At 37.7% G+C, this 26373-nt stretch overlaps 1 protein-coding gene and 1 long non-coding RNA gene across 2 annotated transcripts in view; one reads left to right on the forward strand and one right to left on the reverse strand.

The window, feature by feature from the left end:
- Positions 1-23302, reverse strand: part of LOC115212024 (protein ILRUN) — a 39372-nt gene extending 16070 nt beyond the window's left edge. Inside the window, exon 1 of the mRNA XM_029780821.2 lies at positions 21900-23302. Coding sequence (XP_029636681.1) covers positions 21900-22057 — 158 coding nt within the window. The 5' untranslated portion in view covers positions 22058-23302. The remainder of the gene's footprint in view (positions 1-21899) is intronic.
- LOC118763630 lies at positions 7905-18405 on the forward strand. Its single transcript, XR_004999395.1, has 3 exons — positions 7905-7963; positions 11852-11858; positions 18394-18405. It is a non-coding gene; the product is annotated as an uncharacterized LOC118763630 (long non-coding RNA).
- Positions 23303-26373: the final 3071 nt, after the last annotated feature.

A 26373-nucleotide genomic window follows, 5' to 3' on the forward strand; every position in this document is an offset into this window, starting at 1 on the left:
TGGATACCAGTCTATTCAACAAAATCCTTGTGAGGATTTTTTCTGTGGGAGGAGAGCAGAGTAATCTCTCAGTAATTAGAGCAGTCTGACTTCTCCCCTTTGTTCTTATATAAAGTGATGATAATTACATTGCGGAGATCTTGTGGTAGTTTGCCCTGCATGCAGCTACAGACAAAGAGCTTGTAAAGTTTTGTATGTAACACTGGGCCTCCATGCTTCCAAATCTCTGGTGGGATCCCATCACCTCCTGCAGCTTTGCCATTCTTCAGTTGCTCGGTGAACTCTTCAATGGTGGGCAACTCACCTAATTTTACTTTTACTAATTGTTGGGGAAAACAGAGAATTGCTGATTCCTGGACAATGTAGTTAGCACTGAAGAGGGCCTGGCCTCTACTCTATGTTTTACTCTGGACTTGATGTGAAGGACAATAGAAGCCCCTGATGTCTCCAGTGTCTGCACACAGCTGACTTCTCTCAGTAAGATTGGTCCACCACTTGTTCTGGACCTTTTGAAGCTTGTACTGGAGGTTACTGCATACAAGATGGAATGCAGCTTTCTTCTCAGGACAAGATAACTGAGCTAAATGGGCCTGATGTATGACTCTCTTCACCAGCCATACTCAAATGTCCTCATTGTTTTCATCAAACCAGTCTTTGTTTTTCCTTGAAGTGAATCCAAAGACTTCCCAAAATGTCTGCAGAATGAGTTTCGTGTTGTTTCCAAAGTGTTCCAGTAAAGGGATCAGTGAGGACACTTGCATTTTCAAGCTTCAACTGAAGAGCTGCCAAAAATTTTGCTTTCACTTCAGCTGACTGGAGACTGCTAACCTTTAACTTTTCCCTGAGGGCTCATCCTTTCTTTGGAACAAGGCAATGGTTGGTGTGACATTCTACACTTGACGGACACACTGGTCATCACTTTGGTATGCAAGACATCTTTCATATCATGAGGGCACACTAAAATCTAATCAATGAGGTGTTAATGTTTGTACCAAGAATGCATCCAGGTTGTTTTCGAACTGTCTTTCTTCTGGAAGACAGTGTTTGTGATGACTAGTTGGTCCTTTCATACCTTTGCAGGTGGGTGTGTATCACTTTCTCCTTGATGCTGCTTGACCGCAAGCGAAGATGCCTGTTGACAGTAGTTTGCCACTGGGAAGTGGGGCAGGAGACAAGCTTTGTTTAGGCCATCTATTCTAGGCCCCTCTCCATATGGAGCAAGCAGTGCTGTCCCTAAAAGGCAGTTTGGTTATTCAAGGTGTGCAGAACAATGCTGTCATCACCAGGTCACCATCAAATGACCAATATCCTAAACCACCTGCATGCAGGACTAGGACAATAGCTTCCAGTGTTGTCTTCCACCTGCCATTTACACTCTTTTCCCATTGCTACAGGACTTGGAATAATTGGTGGTTGTGTCCGTCAAGCCTGTGCAGTGGAGTTTTTAGGTGAAGAGCAGTGTGCACTGAACTGGCCCAACTATTTACACCCAGGGTTCATTTGCCATGGCCCAGCAAGCTAGGATAATGACAGCAGGGTCCTCAGGTTAAAGGTTTCACACCAGATTTTCCTTCTCCTATCCTCTGGCTCAAAAACCTTCATCAGAAGCACAGGGGCAGTTACCCAGGCTGGGAAGAGGTGACTACTGGATGCTACACAACATGTCCATGGACTGAGGGTCTTGGTACATCAAGTCTGTTCAGTACACTTTGCCACTAAGCCTATTTAACCTATAGATGGAACCCTGATGGGTCCTACCACCCTGGGTCAGAGCAGACCCAGAGTAATAGTAACTAAAGGATAACTCCATTCTCCCGAGAATCTCAGAACTCTTGAATTGGAGCCTCACCACCAGCTGCAGTTTACTGTCATACCCAGAACTATTTATGTGATAGCATATCAGAAAAGTAGGGCAAAGATGACAGTTTCTTTAACATAAAGTAAGACTAAATACAGCAATTATGATCACACACAAGCATATGTATGTACATGTGCATATATATATATATATATATATATATCAGCAGCAGCAGCAGCAGCAATTAACATTTATGTTCCATGCTCACATGGGTTGAATGAGTTGACAGGATCTGACAGAATCAAGGACTGCATCGTGCTCCAATGTCTGCTTTAGCATGGTATTTATCAGCCCTTGAAAAGTTGCAATGCAGCTTGCAAGACTAAGATCTCATTCATCTGAGTGGGGCTACAGGAGAGCGGGGTGGCTTTATGATGAGGGACTTAAATATGAAAAAAGGGGTCAGAAGAGAAATGGTTTCTTACTATAGTGTAGTACATGGCTTCCCCCATTATAGAAGAAAGAAAGAAAATGTGGGAGTGACTAGGATGGAAATGGTCATAGATAAAATAATGGTGATGAGGTGTCATGGTGGAGCTTCAAGGTACAAGGTACAGTCTTTCCTTCATTCTGTGAGAGAAAATCTTTGTTTCCAGCAGAGTAACTACTCCCTGATCTTCTCCCAGTCTGTTCTTCTTCTGGTTTTTAAAGCACTCCACTTCCCACCTATGTAACAGAAACTATCAACTAATACTAGAGAACAGTTAAAGCACTTGAGAAAATCTATTTCATGTGTGCTCATAGTGCTTGCAACTCCTGAGTATCTAGCACATATAAAACTTACTTTCCCTTTAGTTTGCCTCTGATTTCACTATGCTATATAGTTTACAGTGACTAGTTTCTACCTATTCCTTTTCTGCATATCAAGTTTGGCCATTTCCATGATGGTAGTAGTGTCCTGCCTTCTTTTCTACTCACTAAAACTTAAATATTTACTAAGTTTACTTTGAGGCCTCTCAATTCTAGGTTTGCTCCCACATCTGAATTTTCTTCTCTAATTCTCCTTCAGACCCTGTCATTAGAATTAAGTCAACTGCATAATGAGTTTCTACAGACTAGTGGTCTTAGATTCTTTTGTTATGGTCTGGAGGATTATCATAAACAGAGATAAGTTAAAAACTGATCCCAGATAGATCACTACTGTTACGCAAAATGTATTGCTGTTCTTATTATTAATTCTTACCTGACTGACTGCACCTCTGTACATGGTTTGCATGGTTTTCACAAGCCATTCTTCTATCCCTGTCTTCCTTAGCAACTACTAAATTACTTAGTGTGGAATTTTGTCAAAGGCCTTCTCTATATCAACAAATGCTAGATTCAATGACTTCTACCTAAGCACATTTCTTGAAATTGTCTCAATAAATAGAGAGAATTAGTACTATCTTTTCCCAGCAAAAAGCCAAACTACATCCCTTCCTAATCAATTATGTTGTGACACTCTCTGTCAGTAACTTTCAGAAGCTAATGCCTGTGCAATTTCCTCAGTCTATTATATCTTTTCCTTTTTGATAGTTGACAATGACAGTGCTACATTAGTCATTGGGAATGATGCTTTCCTGTATTGGCTGATTATGTGGATGACTATCAATGTCTCCTACTCCACTGGACATTTTAATCATCTTGGAAACTATCCCACTTAGACCAGTAACCTTCTGTGTTCATATCTTTAATCATCTTAACTGTACTGCTGTCAAATTATATAGCTGGTCCCTTTATTGGGTCTACTTAGAGTAAGCCCTCCCTCAAGTAGTCCCCAGATTTAAAAGGCTCTCACAGTAGCACTTCCAACATTCTGTATACACTCCTTAACACATCTGTTTTCTCTGGCACACTCTTGTGTAATCCAGAAAACATCATGCTTCTGGTTCTTACACTGCATCCAACTAACCCAAACAAGCATAGAAAGTGAATATTAAAATGATGGAAATGATAATATATTCACACACATATTTACACATGTAGGCATAAAAACATACTACCCATTACATGTATTACCTAGGTTCATGCATGTTTATTTACTATATATCTCAGGGCATGTATAAATTATCCAATTTATTATATTCCTTCTGTAGACCACTTTGAAGGTATTTTTGTTTACCTTGCTAAGACAAGTATCATTTATTGGTGATATATATACAATAATAGTTTCTTTCCTCTGTCTGTTTCTGGTCAATTTATATACAAGTGATTCATGGTGTCCACAACTGCTATATATTGTGTGGCCAAAGAGCAACTGTTTTCAGTTCAACATCAGCTATTAGGTAACTGGTAGTAGATATTCTATGATTTTTTTTTTTGTGGTATTTGAGATTCATTCTTATTTGAGTAATTCTCATACACAAGTGTGGCTGTGTGATAAGAAGTTTGCTTCCCAACCACATGGTTCCAGGTTTAGTTCCACTGCATGACACCTTGGGAAAGTATCTTCTACTATAGCCCTGGGTTGACCAATGCCTTGTGAGTGGATTGGATTTGATAGACAGAAACTGAAAGAAGCTTGTTGTATGTATCTGGCCCCTGTGCGAGTGGTACATAAAAAACACCAACTACACTCACGGAGTGGTTGGCGTTAGGAAGGGCATCAAGCTGTAGAAACACTGCCAAATGAGACTAGAGCCTGGTGCAGCCTCCATGGCTTACCAGACCCCGGTCGAACCATCCAACCCATGCTAAGATGGAAAACAGACGTTAAATGATGATGATGATGATGATATATATGTGTGTGTGTGTGTGTTTGTGTGTGTGTGTGAGAGAGAGAGAGAGAGAGAGAGAGAAAGAGAGAAAGGGAGAGAAAGAGAGAGTGTGTGTGTGTGTCTTTGTATCTATGTTTGTCCCTCACCACTGCGAGACAACTGGTGCTAGTGTGTTTACACCCCCGTAACTTAACAGTTCAGCAAAAGAGACCAATCGAATAAGTACCAGGCTTAACAAAATAATTACTAGGGTTGATTCATTTGACTAAAACTTTTCAAGGTGGTGTCCCTGCATGGCCACTGTCTAATGTCTGAAACAAGTAAGAGACAAAAGATATATAAACTCCTACCATCAAATATCTGCTGAATCAGCACTCATTCCCAGTTATAAATATCTTGCTTTGATTAACTAAAATTGGTTCATATGTGCACACACACACACACGTACATGTAGACAAATATGAAAAAGGTTATTAAAAAGTAATAATAGCAAAAACAAAGACAAAGAACACTGGCAATTTGGAGATCGGAACTTAGCCATTCATCATTATCATCATTTAACATCCGGTTTCCATGCTAGCATGGGTTGGACGATTTGACTGAGGACTGGCGAACCAGATGGCTGAACCAGGCTCCAATCTGATCTGGCAGAGTTTCTACAGCTGGATGCCCTTCCTAACGCCAACCACTCCGAGAGTGTAGTGGATGCTTTTACGTGCCACCAGCATGAGGGCCAGTCAGGCGGTACTGGCAACGGCCATGCTCAAATCATGTTTTTTACGTGCCACCTGCACATGAGTCAGTCCAGCAGCACTGGCAACGACCTCGCTCGAATGTTTTTTCACGTGCCACCAGCACAAGTACCACTCAGGCGACGCTGGTAATGATCACACTCAAATGGTGCTGCTCTAGCAACGATCGCACTTGGATGGTGCTCTTAGCGCTCCACTAGCACGGATGCCAGTCAACGAATTTGATTTCGATTTCAATTTCGTTGCAAGCAGAGTTTAGTGTGCAATGAAGGAAAGGTACGCATAAATGGGCTGGTTACACCACTGGCATAGGCCACAGGTTATGGTCTCACTTAGCTTGCCAGGTCTTCTCAAGTACAGCATATTTCCAAAGGTCTCGGTCACTAGTCATTTCCTTGGTGATGCCTAATGTTCGAAGGTCATGCTTCACCACTTCATCCCAGGTCTTCCTGCATCTACCTCTTCCACAGGTTCCCTCAACTGCTAGGGTGTGGCACTTTTTCACACAGCTATCCTCATCCATTCTCGCCACATGACCATACCAGCACAGTCGTCTCTCTTGCACACTACATCTGATGCTTCTTAGGTCCAATTTTTCTCTCAAGGTACGTACACTCTGTCAAGTATGCACACTGACATTACACATCCATCGGAGCATATTGGCTTCATTCCTTGCAAGCTTACGCATGTCCTCAGCAGTCACTGCCCATGTTTTACTACCATGTAGCATGGCTGTTCGTACACATGCGTCATACAGTCTACCTTTTACTCTGAGCAAGAGGCCTTTTGTCACCAGCAGAGGTAAGAGCTCTCAATTGTCTGGATTTGGTTACAGAAATCTTTAACTGAAAGGGGAGAAGGTAACATTTGGGTTTTATTTTAGAGCAGGCAATTGATCAGAAGCAAAATAATGTATGATTCTGAAATTAAACTGAAATTTTCTTGAAACTGTGGCTATAGAGATTGGTAATCCTAACATCCAGATCTAGGACTCTCTTAATTAAAGACTTTTCATGAAAAGTGAATGACATGTAGTTGTCATGGTTGAAGATTTTTGCTGATAGCAACTGGGTGGGTGTATAAAAACAAACAGAAATGGATGATTAAAAATTTGAATGATTCCAAAGATGAAGAAGTTATAATCATTCAGTCTGTTTTCTTTTCTGATAAAATATACACAAAAAAATTGCCCATTCAAATGCTCGGCATGATCCATACTCTGCATGTAGGAACTTTGCTTAGAAAATGTCACATGAATCTGTGAATTTCATTTTGGAGATAAAACAGTATACATATGTGGAAGCAGACTACCTGCTATAAACAGACAAGAGAATTTGTTGTAGCTGTTGAAGATAAAATGATATTTGGTAAAGAGCACAGTTATCCGGTGCGCTTGACAGACTATCAAAGTTTACAAAAGCACATAAAGAATTATTTCTGTATATGTAATTTGTTTTAGAGCACTAGAAGAAAAGGACATCAGGGACAGTGTAGCAAATGTAAGAACAAAAATTTTATTGAGTTGAATTCAACTGATTTGACAACAGTTTAGAAAATTATTGAAGGACTTACAAAATTACAAACTTGCCCTTAACTACTTGTAGATTTCCAAGCAAAATGAAAACTGCAAAAGCCATGGCATCACACAAAACTAGGAATAAACACCATTTTACAAATAATAGAGGGTTTTTTTCCCCTTAAATCTCTAAGATATTGGAAAAAGTCAAGATAAAGTCACTGAGAATCACAAACTAAGATCTGTCAGTATACATTCAGAATGTTTAGATAACTTCTTTAGTGCTAATCAAATTAATCAAAGAAATTATTAATTGTATAGGTTAAAAAAGTACAGAGTGGCAGTATTTAAAAATCTAAGAAGATATATTGACATCATTGGTCACAATATACCACTTGATAAATTGGAAGATATGGTATCAGACAGGTTAGGCTTAATTGGTTTAATAATCATGTAAAAATTTGTATAGGTGGGTAAATGAAGATGCATAAATATTACTAGTAGAGTAATTCATAGGTTAGTATTAAGATCAAAATGGTTCATTTTGCATGTAAATAATATATGTAGAGTATCAAAAATACTGAAATTTGTTCTATTTGCAAATGACAAAAATGTGTTTTGTCTGGGAAAAAAATTTACATCAACTTCTGAAGATAGTCACAACAGAAATGAGAAAACTGAAATGGTGGTTTGACATAAACAAATTAACATTAAATTTGAACAAACAATGATTATGTAGCTTAGAAATAGTAAAATAAACACTCAAGTACAAGTAATGATATATAATATCAATACAGAAAGAGTATATATAAAACTAATTTCTGGATGTGATCCAAAATCTACAGGAAACCTTCCCTTTGAACAAGTGAGCATGCTTTAGCATGTGCAGTTACAATTGACTCCACTCCTAGAAGATGTAAAACTGTTTGGCTACGTGATTTTGAGTTTATGTCTCATTAATTGGCAGAAACTAAATTGGAAGACATTCATTAGCAAAAGTTTTGTTCACTCTTGAACATTAAACAGGAATATTAAGTGACCGACAACTAAGTCCTAGAAAGAGCCAACAGTCAAAGCACCAAATGGTCAGAACATGTAACAAGAATGGAAGAGTCAAGGTTCCCATGCCAAGTCTTATCCAGTGAGCTCTCTTCAGAGAAAATATCATGGAATTACCCTCTTGAAGATACAAAATCCAACTCAAAACAACACCAAAAGCCACAAGCCCAAGATCTTACCAACTGGTGGTGTTCCATCACCATTAGAACCAAAAACTTCAAAGCCACCATAAGAGAAAAGGAAGAAATCAAACAAGAGAGAAAGGCTCAACAAAATCAACCTTGTCCTTCACCAACATTACCATGCAGTCAACACCATCGACTCTTCCATGCAAGTCTACATAGTCATCAATGCTATCACCATAAAATCAGCAAAAAAAGAAATTAAATTCTTGGTTATGAGATAAAGTTGAGGACAATGACGATGATAAATTGACAGAAATATTATTTTCAGCCATAAACACAACACCAAATGGCTAACAACATTTACGTCTTCCAGGATATAGTCAAAGAAAATGATGCCTGCTAAAGTGTTTTCACAGGTTTAAGAGGTTTTAAAGTGACACACCTTGAAGTTCAAAGATTCTGTAGAACTTAAAGTAGCACAAATAATGCTTAAAGCAAGAAATAATTTGCTTTTGGGTAATATACACAAAATGTTCTTTGAATAAGATGGCATGGTAATTTGAGAGGAAACTTTAGTCTAAAGAAAATTCTTGTGTTCATATAGGTGCAGGAGTGGCTGTGTGGTAAGTAGCTTGCTTACCAACCACATGGTTCCGGGTTCAGTCTCACTGTGTGGCACCTTGGGCAAGTGTCTTCTAGTATAGCCTCAGGCCAACCAAAAGCCTTGTGAGTGGATTTGGTAGATGGAAACTGAAAGAAGCCTATCATATATATGTATGTGTGTTTGTGTGTCTGTGTTTGTCTCCCAGCATCGCTTGACAACCAATGCTGCTGTGTTTACGTCCCAGTAACTTAGCAGTTTGGCAAAAGAGACAGATAGAATAAGTACTAGGCTTACAAAGAATAAGTCCTGGGGTCGATTTGCATGACTAAAGGCAGTGCTCCAGCATGGCTGCAGTCAAATGACTGAAACAAGTAAAAGAGTATACCATTAAGAGGATATATATTTCGATCAATGGGGTGAAATTGTGGAATGGTTTGGATGTGGAACTAAACCAAAGTACAAACATTATTCATTTCTAAAAGATAAACAAAAAAATTGTTTTTAAAAGGTACGGGGGTGAAAAGTAATAATGGTTTAAATTTTATTTTATTGCCATCAAATGGATAATTAGGTTATACACAGAATTAGGATAGCTATGCATGCAAATGTGCTGAGTTGTGGATAGAACGGAAACGGTTTATGAAATGTACATACGAGTTAAATAAGTTATTAAAAAGTAAGAATTTCAACTCCTTCCGACTCCTTTTTTGAACAGGTTATATTTAATTTGTCTTGGCTTTGAAAATTCATTTAAGTTTGTTCCTTTTATTGTTATTATTATTATTAAAGGCAGTGAGCTGGCAGAATTGTTAGCATGCCAAGTGAAATGCTTAGTGGTATTCCGTCTACCATTAGGTTTTGAGTTCGAATTCCACTGAGGTCAACTTTACCTTTCATCCTATCAAGGTTGATAAAATTAGTACTAGCTACATACTGGGGGTCAATGTAATCGACTTAATCCTTTCCCCAAAAATTTGAGGCCTTGTGCTTCCAGTAGAAAGGATTATTATTATTATTATCATTATTATTATTATTACTATTATTATTGATTGATTGATTGATTGATTCTAGTTTCAGCTTATGAGCTGTGGCCATGCTGGGGCACCGCCATTTGGTGTTGCTACTTGGTTTCACTTTATGGAGGCTTTCTAGCAACTGCTATTTGGTGCATGAGAGAGTTCGATGCAGCTGCCCTCATCTGCCCCTCCTGCCGTGAAGTTGGTTCATCTGGGACACCTGACAGGAAGAGATCCAGCTTCATTTTAAAGACATCTGTATCCACCCCATGCAGGTCTCTCAGGTTCTTCGGGAGGATATTGAAGAGCTGTGGGCCTCGGAAGCCCAGGCTATCACAGAATCTTGTCCTACATCTTGATGGCAGGTTTGGAGTCCTAGGCACCACGCAGTGGCGCCCAGTTCTGGCATTTGCGTAACTCTCGATGCCAAAGTTCAGGACACTTCCCTCCAGGATCTTCCAGATGTATATTATGGCATATCTTTCCCGCCTACGCTCCAGGGAATATAATTTTAATCTCTTGAGTCTTTCCCAGTAGCTTACATTCTGCATAGAGGCTATCTTCTTGTGTAGCTTTGTTGGATCGCCTCAAGTTCTGTGATCAACTTGACACTGGATGGTGTGACCATAGCTGAGAGCAATAGTCAAAGTGGCTTGGACAAGTGTCTTCCAGAGGACCATCATGTTTCTTGTTCTCTTGTTCTAAAGGTTCTAAGAATCCATCCAGCCAGCCGTCTACATTTCATTGTCAGTTTAGCAACATGTACATGAAAGGTCGCGTCATCACTCATGTGAATACCCAGGTCACGCACTGATTGTGCCTCTGGGATTGCAATCCCTCCAGGTCCAGTGTATTCATTGGGTATTGCATTCAGTTTTGCATGCTGATAGTATAAAGCTTGAAACTTTCCAGCATTGAACTGCATGCTATTCTTTTCAGCCCACTTGTATATTTCGTCCAGCTCACATTGCAGGTGTTTAGTGTCCTCAGGGTTCTGTATTGCCTGTGAAACTTTTTATCATCTGCATAACTTGTGATCGTGGCTGAGGGCATGTCTGAGAGGGCCATTATGAACAGTAGTGGTCCCAGAACAGTGCCCTGCGGAACACCGCTCACTATTTGTGTGTTAATGGAGGTGGCCCCATTGGCTACTACCACCTGACTTCTATCCTTCAGAAAGTCATGAAGCCATTCTCCCAGTTTTCCAACTATGTTGAGATCACGCAGTTTGTGACATATCATTCCATGATCGACTTTATCAAAGGCCTTTGCAAGTCGAGATATATCACTTCCACATTTGAGTGGTTGAGCAGCCGTTTCAGCACCCAGTCGTAGTGTTGTAGGAGCTGAGTTAAACAGCTTCTCCCTGGTCGGAAACCATGCTGGGTGTCGGGCAGCAAGTCATTCTCTTCAAGGAAGGTGATCAGCTTCCTTCTGACTATTCGTTCCATGACCTTGCTGATGTGTGAGGTCAGAGAGATAGGTCTATAGTTCTTGGCTTCCGCTCTGCTACCTCCTTTATGAATGGGGCATATTTTACCTTCCTTCAGTTTTCCTGGAAGTTTGCCAGCTGCAAGGAAGCTCTGAAAGAGGAACTGCAGTGGTCTTGCTAGGACTCTCTTACATGCTTTTAGGAGGATTGCCGGGAATCCATCGGGGCCAGTAGCTGAGTCTGTTTTCATTTCATCTATAGCCTTGGTTACATCATCTTCCTTTATATCGATGTAATCTATCGTCGCCGCCTCTGATTTTATATCTGCAGTGGTAAAAAAGTCAGTTGGATTGGTGATTTGGAGATGCCCAAGGGGTGGAGTGAAAACACTCTTGAATTGCTCATTCAGTATTTCACTTACCCTCATTGGTTTTCCTGTAAGTGTGCCATCCTTTTCGAGGAGTGGCCCTATTCTACAGTGCACTGTAGCTGTTTCTTTGGCATACCTGTAGAAAGCTCTGGGGTTAGATTTTATGTTTTCTATAGCCCAGGCTTCTTTGTCTGCTCTTTCTTATTCATGGGAGAGTTGCAGACATTTTTCGATTTCCAACAGTTTTATTTTTTATTTTTATTTTTTATTATTTTGTTTTGTTTTATTTTTTTTTGTACATGTGTGAAATACAAAATTTTCAATTACAAAAGTTAAAGACTGTTAATGCTTTGATCTTCTTTGTGGAAAATATCAGAGTATTGCCTAGGGAATCAATTTGAGAATGTTTCATACATAATCTAGAAGAAAAGTGGTGTTCATGATAACTTAAGACACAAAAAATGTACAGTACAGGTTTGGCAAATGTTCAGTCAGTTTACTGATCTAAAACACAGTAAAAGGAAAATTTTAACAGAAAATTTAGTAATACTTAAGAGCAATTATAAAACTTACATGCAAAATCATTATCATCATTTAACATCCCTGTTCCATGATGGCATTAGTATGATGGTTTGAGAGGATCCAATGTGTCCAAGGAATGCATCATGGCAGTCTATTTTGGCATTGCTTCTATGTTGAGATGCCCTTTCTACTTTACAGCATGGACTGAATGCTCCTCTTCATATCACCAGCACTATTGAGGCCACCAGGCAGCTCACAGAACTACAAACTCTGGGAGTGGATAGTTGACTTCATACTAGGGTATGAGGGGATTGAACTATGAGAAGAGAGTGATTCCATGTAACTAAAGACAAAAAATGGGATTTCAAAACCCTACATGTCAGATTTTCACAAAATTTTGACCAGTTGTTCCTATCAATAAGAACAGAAAAAGTGCAAACTTTCAGACCCCAACAGTTCAAAAGTTATGCCAATTTGAAATTTGGCTCAAATCACCCGCTTTTCGGTCTACGGCACCCATCTTGAATCTCAATGCTGCAACAAATAATGTAATAACTTTCAATCCACATGGACTATTTTTCTGAAAATTTGTAACTGACCATTGGGAGGGGGGGGGCTGAATCTGAATTTGAAGAGAAAAGAGTGTATTTCTCATGGTAAAGTACTTGTTTTCTTGAATCAAAATGAAAATACTTAAAAATTTACCCCTAACACTGCTGTATAATCAAAGCCAAATTCCCAGAAGTGTCCAAACCCTACAGCTTCAAAACTTTTTGCACATAAACTGGACATAATCTTTTACTTGTGTGTGAAAAATCTCAATGGTATTCTCAGGACATCAAAAGTTATTATCATTTATCTCAGAAGCATAACTTTTTAATTTTTCTCAAAAGCAAAAAATTGTGTTTGACCAGTCAGTGAAAAACAATCAATGCATCCAGCATTGATGGCAAATCAAAATCCAAGTGGTAATAATGCAACAGATATCATTTTCAGACTTAATATCATTTGCATATAACATTTCTGAGTCATATCAATCCTACTATGACTGAGAGACTTTGTACCCTCCAGTCCACACCAAATTTTCACAAGTTCTGAGAATGTTTATATCACAATGAAACTCTGCACACATTGTCATGTTCTTTGTATCAGTAAATTTTGCAAGCCATCTTTTTCAAACATTCTGCTTTGTATGGTGTTGTTCTTCCAGAAATATTATCATCACTTCTGAGCAGCCAATATTTTCTAAAACATGCTGGCACAACATTGAAAAGAGCTTGAATTTGTCATATTTTGGTCTGTCCTCCTTCAGCAAAATGGCTGCCAAGAGAAAACTGCACCAAATATGGAGATTGTTTTTGTTTTGAAACAACAATAAATAAATTTCAGTCACATATATCAGACAAATTTTCAAACCAGTTGTTTGTGAAACAAAGTCATGATGAAAGAAAATTAGGGGGTTTGTTTGATTCAATAACTTATCACTCAGCAATTTCAATTCAGTGCCCTGAAAGTTGGTCTGAAATCTTGAGTCTAGTATTGCAACAACACTCACTTTCAGGCAGTATGAAAGCATCTTGTGGCAAGCACTAGATCTTGAAACTATGTACAATCAATGGAAATTCGAAACTTGCCAGTTTCCATGATCTATTGAACAAAGTTCTGAAGTGCACTGTATTCTCAAACACTCATCATGAGTATGAACTGCACACAATGGATAGAATTATTTCTCCAAAACGTCAACATACATCCAAATCAAGCTATGAAAAGTCAAACTCCAAAAAGGATGCACATTCGTCAGCAAAAGTGTGTGTTTACCAAGTTGAAAAAGAACAAATTTTAAAATTTAGGATAACAATATAGCAGCAAAGGAATCAGGAAAATTTCCTTTTTTGAAAAACAAAATCTGGTTTTGGGGGGAAATTTTGACAGAAATGTGTCCTTTTTGTCAAAAATTTCATCAAAGTGTGCCTTCATATGAGTCATGAGCCAGCCTCTTGCTTTCTAGAATATGGGCAGAAAAACAGTGTGTCAAACTTGAGGAATGAAAAAATTGTGCTCCCATATCTCGATTCAAAATCAAAAATACCTCAATTCAAACTCAATTGAAAGAAGGCTCAACAATTCTTTTGCAAACAACGAAATGCCAAACATTCACATGGAAAGTATATCCTTGATCAGTGTCATTTTTTTTTTTTGTCAGATGATATTGTCGAGCAGACAGTGATGAGACAATTGAGGTGGCTCAATTCTGGCAACCATGTGTCAGTGGTACCCCTCATAAATCATCTCTTGTCAGCCAGCTGAATGAATGGTTTGGAAGGTGTGGATGCATGAATTTCACCTTCACATCATTTGCTTCCCAATATATCTGGATAGCAATGCCAACCCAGTGTTAGTCATCATATCTGCAGAGAAGGTATTGAGAGAGTTTGATACCACCTGTATTAAGTTTGCAGTCAAAGTCAAAAGCAATACACTCTGACACCCATTTTATCTTGATTGTGTGGTCTAAAGTTGGAGTAAATTGGTGATAACTTCTGCTGCTTGGAATAGCTTTGTTAAAGCGAATCTTTCAGCTAGTTCATTTCAGGTGGAGTTCATTGCATGATTCCTTGAATTGAACTTTCACAGAATTCAAACATCTGTTTTGCAGACAGAATTTGAGAAGCAGTTGGTCACTGCAGGGTGGCTCTTGCTGTCAATCTTTTTCACAGTCCCTCTTATTTCATTACAGTGTGACTTACCATGGCTGGTGGCAAGAAAGTTCCACACACAGCTGATTGAGAAATCTGTGAGGTGATGACAAAGATTGAGGAAATGCTTGCAATTCCAAGCAGCACAAACATCTGAAAAATGATGAATGACTTCAATTGAAGGATTCAGCCTTTATGTGATCTGTTGTCTCCTGCAGAACCTTGTGAACAAAACCAACATTACGATCCACATCATCAATGATGCAAATGAAAGAATTATATGGAATTACCGAAGAGGATATGCGTGGCTACTCACATTTAGAAGGGGAACAAGAGAGAAAGAAATTAACAGTAGAAGATGCAGAAAGTTGTTAATTTTAAACAAGAAAAGTAAATATCGCAATTTCATGTATACTGGATCAGAATAAGCCAAGTGGAGTAAACAGAAAAACCACAACTGAAAACTTTTAATTAAGTGATGCATTTAAAAAGCTGTAAGTAACTGTTAAAACTAATATAATATAGCAAATTATTTTAGAGAAGATAGAGGTGTTTTAGCCAGAGCAATGGAAACATCCTAGATTGAAGCTTTTACATAGTTATAAATGTCCACAGTGAAAAATTTAGAGATTGCTGAGGAACTATTTGAGATGGGGTGGGGTAGAATTTAAGCTTCAATGAGTAGGGTACTGTTAAGTTTGGTGTAGTGGTGGTGGTAGAATTCACAATACATAACTTACTGTAAAGATATAATTTCTTTTAAAGTTACTTTCACCTAAAGAAAATTTATCATTTTTAACTTCATAATACTATTTACAACATGGTATAGCATTTTTAAAACTAATTTCTCAACTTGTGTTTTCATTGGGTTAAACATAACATACTTTAAATATCATTTTAATTTTAGGTACAATGACTAAGGTGAAAATACTGGACCACTGACCTTATGACCAAAGTTCAATCCCAGAGTTATTGTGGTATATCCAAGCAATTCTGAGAGATTAACACTAGGAAGAGCATCTGTCAAATCAAATTCTCCCACTAACAATACACAAAACAACATGGCAGATGCACTGGTGCAATAAACACTGAAGATGTAGAGAAAACAGATTCCATCACATGCCAGAAGAAACTAGAAGTTAATAGCTTCTACTACCTAGGCGACCAAGTCTGTAGTAGGGGGTGGTTGCTCTGAGAGTGTAGTGACTAGAGTAAGAATAGCCTGGGCAAAGTTCATGGAGTTCCTACCTCTGCTGGCAACTAAGGGCCTTTCCTTTCACTCAGAGTGAAAGGTAGACTGTATGATGCATGTGTGCGAACTGCCATGCTACACGGCAGTGAAACATGGTCTATGAATGCTGAGGACATGCGTAGGCTTTAAAGAAATGAAGCTAGTATGATCCACTGGATGTGTAATATCAGTGTGTATACATGACAGAGTGTAAGCACCCTGAGAGAAAAGTTGGGTATAAGAAGCATCAAATGTGGTGTGCAAAAGAGGCAACTGTACTGGTATGGTTATGTGTTACGTATGCATGAAGATAGCTGTGTGAGGAAATGCCACTCCCTAACTGTAGAAGGAACCTGTGGAAGAGGTAACTGAGGAAGACATAGGATGAGGTGGCAAAGCATGACCTTCGAACATTGGGCCTCACCGAGGCAATGACAGGAGACCGGGACCTTTGGAGATACACTGTGACTGAGAAGACCCGGCAACTAAGTGAGATTGCCACCATGCACATCCAGCCCTGTTAAGAATACTCCTGATGTGTCAGGCGATATGATATGCTTGAGAAGACCTGTTGATTCAAGTAAAACCAATACTGTAGCTGGAGCCAGTGCTCCCTGACTGGCTCCCATGCCAATGGCACATAATAAGTAGAATCCGAACATGGCCGATGCCAGGTCCGCCTGATTAGCTCCTGTGCCGGTGGCATGTAATAAGCACCAACTGATCGTGACTGATGCCAGTACCCGTTGACTGGCTCCTGTACCAGTGACATGTAAAAAGCACCATCCAAATGTGATCGTTGCCAGGCCTGCCTGACTGGCTCCTGTGCTGGTGGCACGTAAAAAGCACCCACTACACTCTCAGAGTGGTTGGCGTTAGGAAGGGCATCCAGCTGTAGAAACTTTGCCAGACCAAACTGGAGCCTGGTGCAGCCTTCTGGCTTCCCAGATCCCCGGTCGAACTGTCCAACCCATGCCAGCATGGAAAACAGACGTTAATCGATGAAGTGGAGGAGGTGCATTCAAAAAGTATCTGACTAATTTTCCCTTTCAAAACTAATGCCCCGTGGGTAAAATCCTTTGCACAGTCCAGCAGGTCCTGAGTGATTTCCATATGGAGTTGCTTCTGCTGCTCCACCAGCACCTTGGAGAAGAAGTTCACCAACACTCTTTGCATGCACAAATCTTCTGTTAAAATGGAATGCACTGATCCTGTGCTTATTTCTACTTCATGAGCAATTTCCTGGATTGTTACATAATGATCTTCCATGATTATTTGCCAAACCTCAACCAGCAACTCATTTTGGCTTGTGGAGCCATGTATGAAGTGATTGTACCACTCCCTGATCTGAGTTTTACCCATGGCATCATGGCCAAAAGCCTGCTGAATCTTCTGGATGGTTTGAATTTCAGTATCACCAAGCTTTTGGCAAAACTTAATGCAATATCTCTACTCAATGCATTTGGTGAATATAAAAATCTGATAAATGTGCACTACATGTCTGTACTCTTGGCAAACAGTCAGGTACTAATGCAGCCTACCTGTGCAAAAATTTTAATGCATGCACAGGAAGGGTGACATCACCTCCCATCTAAAAGATTTTGCCCTCATGGCATTAGATTTTGGTGAGAAAAAATAAAGTCAGATACTTTTTGAATGCACCTCATATGTATGTATCATCATCATCGTCATCATTTAACATCTGTCTTCCATGGTAGCATTGGCTGAATAATTTGACAAGCTAGAAGGTTGCAGCAGGCTCTAATGTTTGCTTTGACAAAGTTTCGACAGTAATACCAGCTGCTTTACAGATTGTACTGAGTACTTTTTTCATGGTGCTTTCACCATGAAGTTATGAAGTAACTTGCAAGACAAGAGCCCCTTGACAGAGTGGGAGTGCAGTATTGAGGAAGGTGACTTTGTGCCAGGTGATGAGAGGTTAAAGTACAATACAGGAACAAGAACAGTTGTCTTATTACAGGAGATATGTGGCTACCCCAGCAGGAAAAGGAGAAAGGGTAAAAATAGAAGTAAGGTCAGGGTAAAGGAAATAAGTGGTCATACATAAAAAAGAGTGGGTTGGAGAGCAACAGTAAATAAAACTATAGATAAACGTGAAATAGGGAGATGATATGAAGTGTGGAGGAGATATGCACAGTGACTGAGGTGGAGGTCAGAGATGAGTAAGTGTGGATATAGTGACAAAGAAAGGGGGAAACATCGATAGCAGATATGAGACAGTGTCCAGGAGAAAAGGGCATTCAATGGAACTAAAGCTGAAAGAGATGATGTTAGGAATGTGAATAAGGAATATGAACTGGTTCCAAGGCAAGGGATAACTGGCAACACAAAAAGAGGAGTGGAATATTTGCAGTTTTGCTCTCATATAATAACAACAACTGAGGAAATAGTGCCACACTTTGAAGAATGATGGAGGGATGGATGTTATAAAAATGAGTTGTAGAATCAGGTACAGATTGGGTGTTGGGGCATAGACATTGATGGTATGCTTTTAGGACCACAGGCCTTTGTTACCTCCTTCATCAGACTCAACAACCCAGGGTCAGTCTTTACTACTTCATTGCATGTCTTCCTGAGTCTCCCTCTTGCATGAGTTTCATGCACATTAGTGATCAGCACTCTTTTATGCAACTATCTTCATTCATATGCATCATATGACCATACCAGCAGTCTTCTTTCTTGTACACTACGTCTGATACCTTATACCAATTTTCCTCTCAACACATTTGCATTTGGTCATACACACACACATGATGATTGAAGACAGCTGTGTGAGGAAGTGCCACTCCCTAACTGTAGAAGGAACCTGTGGAAGAGGTAGATCCAGGAAGACATAGGATGAGGTGGTGAAGCATGACCTTCGAACATTGGGCCTCACAGAGGTAATGACAGGAGACCAGGACCTTTGGAGATATGCTGTGATTGAGAAGACCTGGCAACTAAATTCACAGCCCATATTTCACTACCATATAATATTGCTATGCACTTACACTTTTGAGAAGGATTTAAATTTTCTAAAACCCTGTAATATTAAATAAGGTTGCTCATCGTACCAAATGAGATAAAAAGAAGTAATAAAAACCACTAAATATGAAACTTACTGATCCTGATTTAGCTTCAAAGTTTCTTTCCATTCTAAGGTCAGGCAAATTTATAACTGTTAAATGTTATTAGTACATATATTTTTTATTTAGAAAGTTTTATACTTTAAAATAAGACACCTTAAAATTATTTATTTCCTTCTTGAAGAGCCTATAAATTTTTATATATAGCATTTAAAAAAATGTTCATTGATCAATGAGTAAATGTATAAGACAACAGTTGTTATTTAATGGCTTAATCATATACAAAAAATGAGAAGCATAATATTTTGTAGTTCTTCTTGAGTCTAGAAGAAAGGGAAGAAGAAAACACAACTCATGTGATAGTTGAAAGTGAAGTATCACAATATTCAGACCTGGCCTGAAAACTTGCAACAGAATCGACTCTGCAAAAGGCATCTAAGGGCCAGGTGGTAGCATTAAGCTGCATAACAGATTCAGTTCACTACCTAGTTTTATATTGAAAATTTGAAAGAAATAACAACCCTCAAAAAAACTGGAATTTGAAAGAGTGGTTTCCTTTAATAATTTCACTGTCACACACTGTCTGTTTCTGAAGAATACAAAGTTAAAACTTTCGCAATCTAAAAATATCAGAGCATTGCAATCGCTGATGACCTATCATGTCAACCATATATTTACAACACAGTCAATGTTGCATACCAAAGGTTGAGTTTCTTCTTTAAGGTCAAAAATACATTAGCAATGAATAGTTGCTGACACAAGTATGTCCCACATTAATCATCACCATCATCATTTTTGTCTCTTCCATATTTGCATGGATTGAACAGGTCTCAATGCCATCTACCAGACATAGAAGCATTCACTGTAACCCATTGATGCACAATGATGATGACCTCTGGTAAAATGGTTCCTGCATCTCTGAGCATGCAAACTGTACCTTTCCTATCCAAACACACTTGATGGAGCAACCTCAGCTCCACTCATTTCTGATGTCCAGTAAAATTGTATTAAACGTTTTCTCATTTTCATACCCCGGGAACTGTACAATGAAATACTCTGTATTTGAATCTAGCATCCACTTTGAATCTACATAAAGTTACATGTGTCTTTGTAATAACTGCCTTTTATATATATATTAAATCAATCTTAAAAGTTATATCCTAAGGAATTCCAATTGCTTTATGTCCTTGCCACAAAAACTGGACCTAAATATGATTTAGAACAGCACCACACGACTAAAAAGTGTGAAATGAAATAAAAAATAGTCAATATTGAATAGAAAAACCTTCCAATAATCATTTTTTCAAACCGCTCAAGCTTTAAAAGAGATTCAAAAATTCTATATGTGAACTATAAGAACAAAAGTACGAATATATGTGCTCCATACACACAAATACCTGGTACTTTATTGTTTTCATAAACGACTGAAGCAACTGGATCAAGATCTAGGATAAATAATACAAACAAGTGATTTGACAACCAAAGCAGATCAGTTTAGTTATATAACGGGCTTTATTTTCTCCAAAAAGGTGAAATAGCTTTGGTTACATTTTGAGAATTTTACGCTAAAACTAACAATGTCTGAAAGGCCATCACGCTTTACTCATCATATTTTCCCCTGGTATAGCGAAAACTTTATCGCAAAGCAGGATCTCCTTCACTCAGGTGGGGCATTAGAGCTAAGAAATTATATTTCTGAAACTAGAAACATTTCCATATATCGTTTCTAATTCAACTGTTTAGAAATTTATTGTGAAGATGGTTATGGTCTACGAAACGGAGGGCAGATAAATGTTGAGGGATACAACGAAGCTTTTAATAATATACTTACTCAAGTCGGAAAATACAGAAAACAGAAGACAAAGTTAAAATAGAATTGCAATATTTAAATTAAGACAACAATAATACAGGAGAATAGAATAACTGAATGCCAAAATGGGAATCGGAGGTTGGGGAAGATGATGTAAGAAAACTCTACAGCGAACTAACTACAAAATGGTTATAAAGACGGGGACCTATTTACTTGTATTTTAATTTGTAGTTCGAAAGCTTATTTTAGGTCGTTCGTATAACATCATGATATAAACAACATGCATGATGGTTTCATAAAACATCAGTAATAATCATGGAAGTAAATATAATTAATAAATAAGCAGGAAATTATGGTTTGTACATGAAATTACAAAAACAAACAAAAAAATAGTGAAAACAACTGTATGATAACGAAATACTGCTTAAATGCAAAATTTAGGATTCATAACACTAGATAAATATAACAACTTTAGAGTGACGAAAATGACCAAAAAAATTATAGAACTTTATTTCATTGTATAAACATGGGCATTTAATAATAAATAACCACGAGATTTGTTAGATACTAAACATTTCAAGCCAATTATTTAATGGTAACGTAAACCACATAAAATTTCCTTTCAGCGGAAAACTAGAGTTTAAAGGTAACAAGTAAGGTTCGAATAAATAAGTATAGGTTTAACATTTTAAAGGAAAATAAACAATGATCATTTGTCTTGATTGTGATCAAGTATTTAAAGTGACAAGTCATGAAGTATCAACAAATGAATATTTTTTCACTAAATTGGGTTTTATCGAGTCAGACAAGCTTGTCTTTTAACGAAGCAGAGAATGTGTTGCGTAGAGGCCTAGCTACACAAAATCACGAGCAACGCGATATTTTAGGTTATAACATTTAATATATTTACAAAATAGTATAATCATATATAAATATTTGACATGTAATCAGTAACAAAATATTGAGATAGCTTGAAATGTCATGAGAAGTATAATGTTTACAACAACAATGTATGTTGAGCAGGCGAGAGGGCCAGGAAAGGTTGGCTGCAAAACGAGTGTCGTTATAGTATGAAATAAAAATGGGAATGTCACAGAAATAAATCAGTAACAAAATACTAACTCACCAATTGTTCATATCAAGGAAGAAAGCACAGCCTGCAGCATTTAACTGGTCACCCAGTAGTTTCTGGAATTCGGCAATGAGCACCTCTTTATCAGTCGTCCCCATAGAGCTGAACTGTTGTAGTAATTTCCCGTCCAGTTCGTTGTCCTCGTCCCCCATTTTTCTGAGTGATTTTAGTTGTATAAGTAATTTTGGAGGATGTTTTGTCGTTCTTAAACCTAAATATGGTAATTGATAAACGCCAGGAATATGTCAGTGCTTGTTTGTGTTCCTCTGTAGACTGGATTATGTGTTTTTATGTACACATACACATTACACATGGACTTGAATTAAGTGATATAGTCTCATTTCGTTTTCACTTTACGTATTCCCGTTCAGCGTTCTAAACGAAAGGTATAACATCTAGAACGATGAAATACAGTATTAAAATGATTCTTAGTGCTTGGTTAGTAGTTCGTCTTGCCGTCGTCTCGATCTATTATTGTTGTTACTCAACTGATAGTAGTAGTGGTGGAGTTATCGCCGTCGTTGTAGTTCTGGATTCCAAAGTAACAATTCCCACCACTGCGTATGAACAGTTTACATTCTCAATGTTTTCCTTTCCACCTACTCAGTATTGTTTAGTTTACAGAATCAGAGGAAGTGTTAAAACACAACAAACTGAAGACAAGGATAATATATTAAAAGTGAGGTCGAGAATGATGTTTCAAAACCGAATTCTTAGAATATATAAACGAAAAGTAAAAAATAAAAAGTAAAATCAGTTGCGATAATTTACTTTTCAGTCACCAATATTCCACAGTTTGTGTCCACAAAAAAACCCCTATCTCCTTTCCTTGTCAACTTAGAGGCCAATAGTAAATATACTAAACACCTACACGTGTTTGAATACATTGACATTATTTACATTGAAACTTCAGGCTAGACATCTCTTATGATCAGCTATTATTTCGGACAACCAGTTCACTGAACTTTTTCCTATTATAGAAAAATATAGTTTATTTTAAATATTTTCTTCTAGTTTTGTCCAATCTTTATTTGTGTTTTAATATTTCATCATACACTTTTCCTCTCACTGTCAGTTCCCTCCTCTTTACTTTATTATATCGAGGCTCCAGTTTTAGGTTATTTTTGCAGGTTTCAAGCTGTTCCTAAGTCTGTTTCCAATGTTGTCTAAGAGGGTTAGGTTGACGGGCCATTATTACAGTTTAAACCCTGCTTACCTTACCTCTCTGGCAGTACTTTCCCATTAGATTTTTAGAAAAATTATGTAGGCTGGTTCTATGCATATACTTTCTTGTTTTCTACTCCTTCGCTCAATTCTATCCTACAAGTATGATAGTTAGGACATTGTCGAACATCCATTTCAAGACCCGAAACGAGTGCTTGGCTATAATGACGTCACAAAACTTTCGGCGCATGCTCTCTGATTATACTGTTGGTCTATGAAAGTGTCATGTCAGAAGCTTCTGTTTCTCAAGAAAAATATTCTACGAATAAACTTTGCCAGAATGTTTCTTGTTCTTTCTGTTCTTGTTCGGAAATATATAGCTAGATTTCGAATTCCTTCCATAAGATATTTTGCAATATCTAAAAACAATTTTTATTTTACACAGTTGAACGAAATATATACCCCATTGTTAAATCCTTTAGTTTTTGCAATTTATTGCCGTTATTTCTAACATTTTTACAAATCCTGCCAAAAGATTAACAAAACTTTATTCATACACATAGGAATACAGGGAACATCGCCCGTGCTAAATTTGTTCGAAAGTACTACTTTAAGTACTGGAGTCAATTTAACATTCTTGTAAGGCACGCTAAAAATGTGAATGGAATTTCAGTGAAAGACAAGACATGATTAAACTTCCGTAAATGAGTATTCAATTATTTTATTCGAATTAAATAGCCGTCAAAACTACTTGACAAAAAAAAAACTCTTCAAAATTGGAGAAATTTACAATCTACAGAGTTATCTGACCTTTGTTTATGAACTTCCACTGTTTTGTTTATAGTTAGAGCAGATAAGGCTTACTGACACTTTAAATAAGGTATAAACTAGAATTTTAAATTAGAATAAACAATGATCCACAAATATGGTAAAACATAATATTATTTGAATGTACATCAGCCGAAAATGTACTACTTCTGGCTTAATCAAATTATTGAAATTTCTGCGGCTAAAGTATGGATTTCAGATAATAATTGCCAGCGAACAAAAGCTGTACATCAATTTCTCTAAAGTAGTTGCTTCATCTGCTAGAAATAACAGCCAAATCTTTTCAAGTCAATTTTTTTTTTTTTTTAATGGAAAGGAGTGTTAGATCATTTATAAGTAGGAAAAGATGAAACGGTCAAGACAACAATGCCTTGGATTTAAAAAATCAGCTTGCTTGGGCTAACTTGAGGTTTAGCAACAAAATGATGGTAAGATGCTAGAATCGATTGAGAGCTCCCTATGTTTCTATGATAATGAATTTCTTAGATTAGCATTAAATTTATGAGATGGATATAATCGAATAGACCGACAACAATACACTGAAGGATCGGAAAGAAATCGAATATAGCTCAAAAAATATTGGTCTTCGACTTCAAAAGAAATATACCATTAAGTCCACAGGTTAATAGGAAATTAGCATGGGCCACATGTGCACACAAATCATTTGACTGCAACTAGGAACTAATTACAGTAATATCTCACTTGACGAGGACCCGCTTTATTAGACTCCAGGTTTACGAGTATATTTTTCAAGCACAAGATCCAAATTTTGAACGAAGTGCAATTGTTTTCACTGCCATAACAAATGCTTCTGCGTGTTACCGAGAAATTTATAGAGAGCGGGAAAAAGCTGCTTCTCAGCAAACTTGTTTTTTTTTTTAAGAAATCTACAAGTCCGTCTACGAGTGCTTGTGAATCGACAATCGTGTCACCGAGCGATGATGTGCGCGAGTCTAGTGCGAGTGAAAGTGATCCAGCAAACGATTATAATAGTAATTTTTTTTTATTATTATAAATGATATTGACATTCTTTTTACTTTGCATAAAATATTCTTTACATTCTATTGTTGTTTTATTGCCATTTATTTACGAGTATTATAAATTTTATAGGTAAAATATTTTTCTGGGAACGAATTACAATTTATAAGATTGCTACTATCGGAAATTATTGCTCTGCTTTACAAGTTTTCGCTTTGCTAGTAAGTATATACATTTTTAAACACACATATGTATGTATGTATGCATGCATGCGTGTATGTATATATCCATCTATGTGCGTATAAACACACCCAGAGACATATATACAGATTTAGAAACTCACACATACACAGATCTATACACGTGCGAGTATACTGATATGCATGCACAGAAATATCTATATAAATAAATATATACACATATGTTTGTGTGTGTATATATATATACATACATGTATATACATATGTATGTAAACACACACATACACGCACGCACATACATACACAAACAAAGAAGCAAATATAAGCAAAGTAGCTAGTTTTAAAATCTCTATCAGATTAAATCAATAACTATATTGAGAAGTGATCTTTATCGCCACATCAATATGGCTGTACGACGTTACTACCGTTTTTAACCCCAGGAAGAGCCTCCTCCAGCTGGTTATCGATTCAGTCTGCACCTGGTATATATTGCAAGCAGGGGAGCGAACCCCTACCATCTTCTAGTAACCACGGGATCATCAGACCGAATGTTTTCGGGCTATTCGTGCCCATCATCAGTGGTGAACACCCGGCTGCTAGAGATAGCAGGAATTCACTCCAACTCGCAATATATATAGAAAACGAAGCGACAATCAGTCACTGATCTTGCAGCAAACAAAGTAGCCAGTTAGGACATTTCTATACGAGATGAAAGTAGTAACTTTATTGATAAGTAATGTTTGCTGGGTGCAGACTGCGTCGATAACCAGCTGGAGGAGGCTCTTCCTGGGTTTAAAAACGGTAGTAACGTCGAACAGCCTTATTGATGTGGCGATAAACATTACTTTTCAGTATAGTTTCTAATTTCATCTCTTATAGAAGTTTTCCAACTAGCTACTTTGCTTGTTGCAAGATCAGTGGCCGGATGGAATAAAATCCAAGCAGTTAATTCATGGGCAAAAGCATCACTTCGGTATGAAGAGGGGATCATAAAACGACAAAAGAAAGAACAGATGAACATGGATATGAAAACAAGAAAACTGTTGACAGTGCACGAAGTCTTCCACCCTAAGATGACACCTATAGGCTGTACTTGTCCAGAAGAGAAAATGCGAGAGGTTTGATCGGTTGCCAGGATTGTATCGAAGCAGAGGAAAACAGCTTAAGGTGATATGTGAAAAATGCCGTGGAACCATTGTTGAAACATGTGAAGAAGGCTGGTTTCATTAAAATTGATAATTATCTAAAGAAAGAATAACAAAGCGGAAAACAACACAAAAAAGAAAGAGCACGGAAGG

The sequence above is a fragment of the Octopus sinensis genome, linkage group LG5 (genome assembly GCF_006345805.1).
Source record: "Octopus sinensis linkage group LG5, ASM634580v1, whole genome shotgun sequence".
NCBI classification, from domain to species: domain Eukaryota; kingdom Metazoa; phylum Mollusca; class Cephalopoda; order Octopoda; family Octopodidae; genus Octopus; species Octopus sinensis.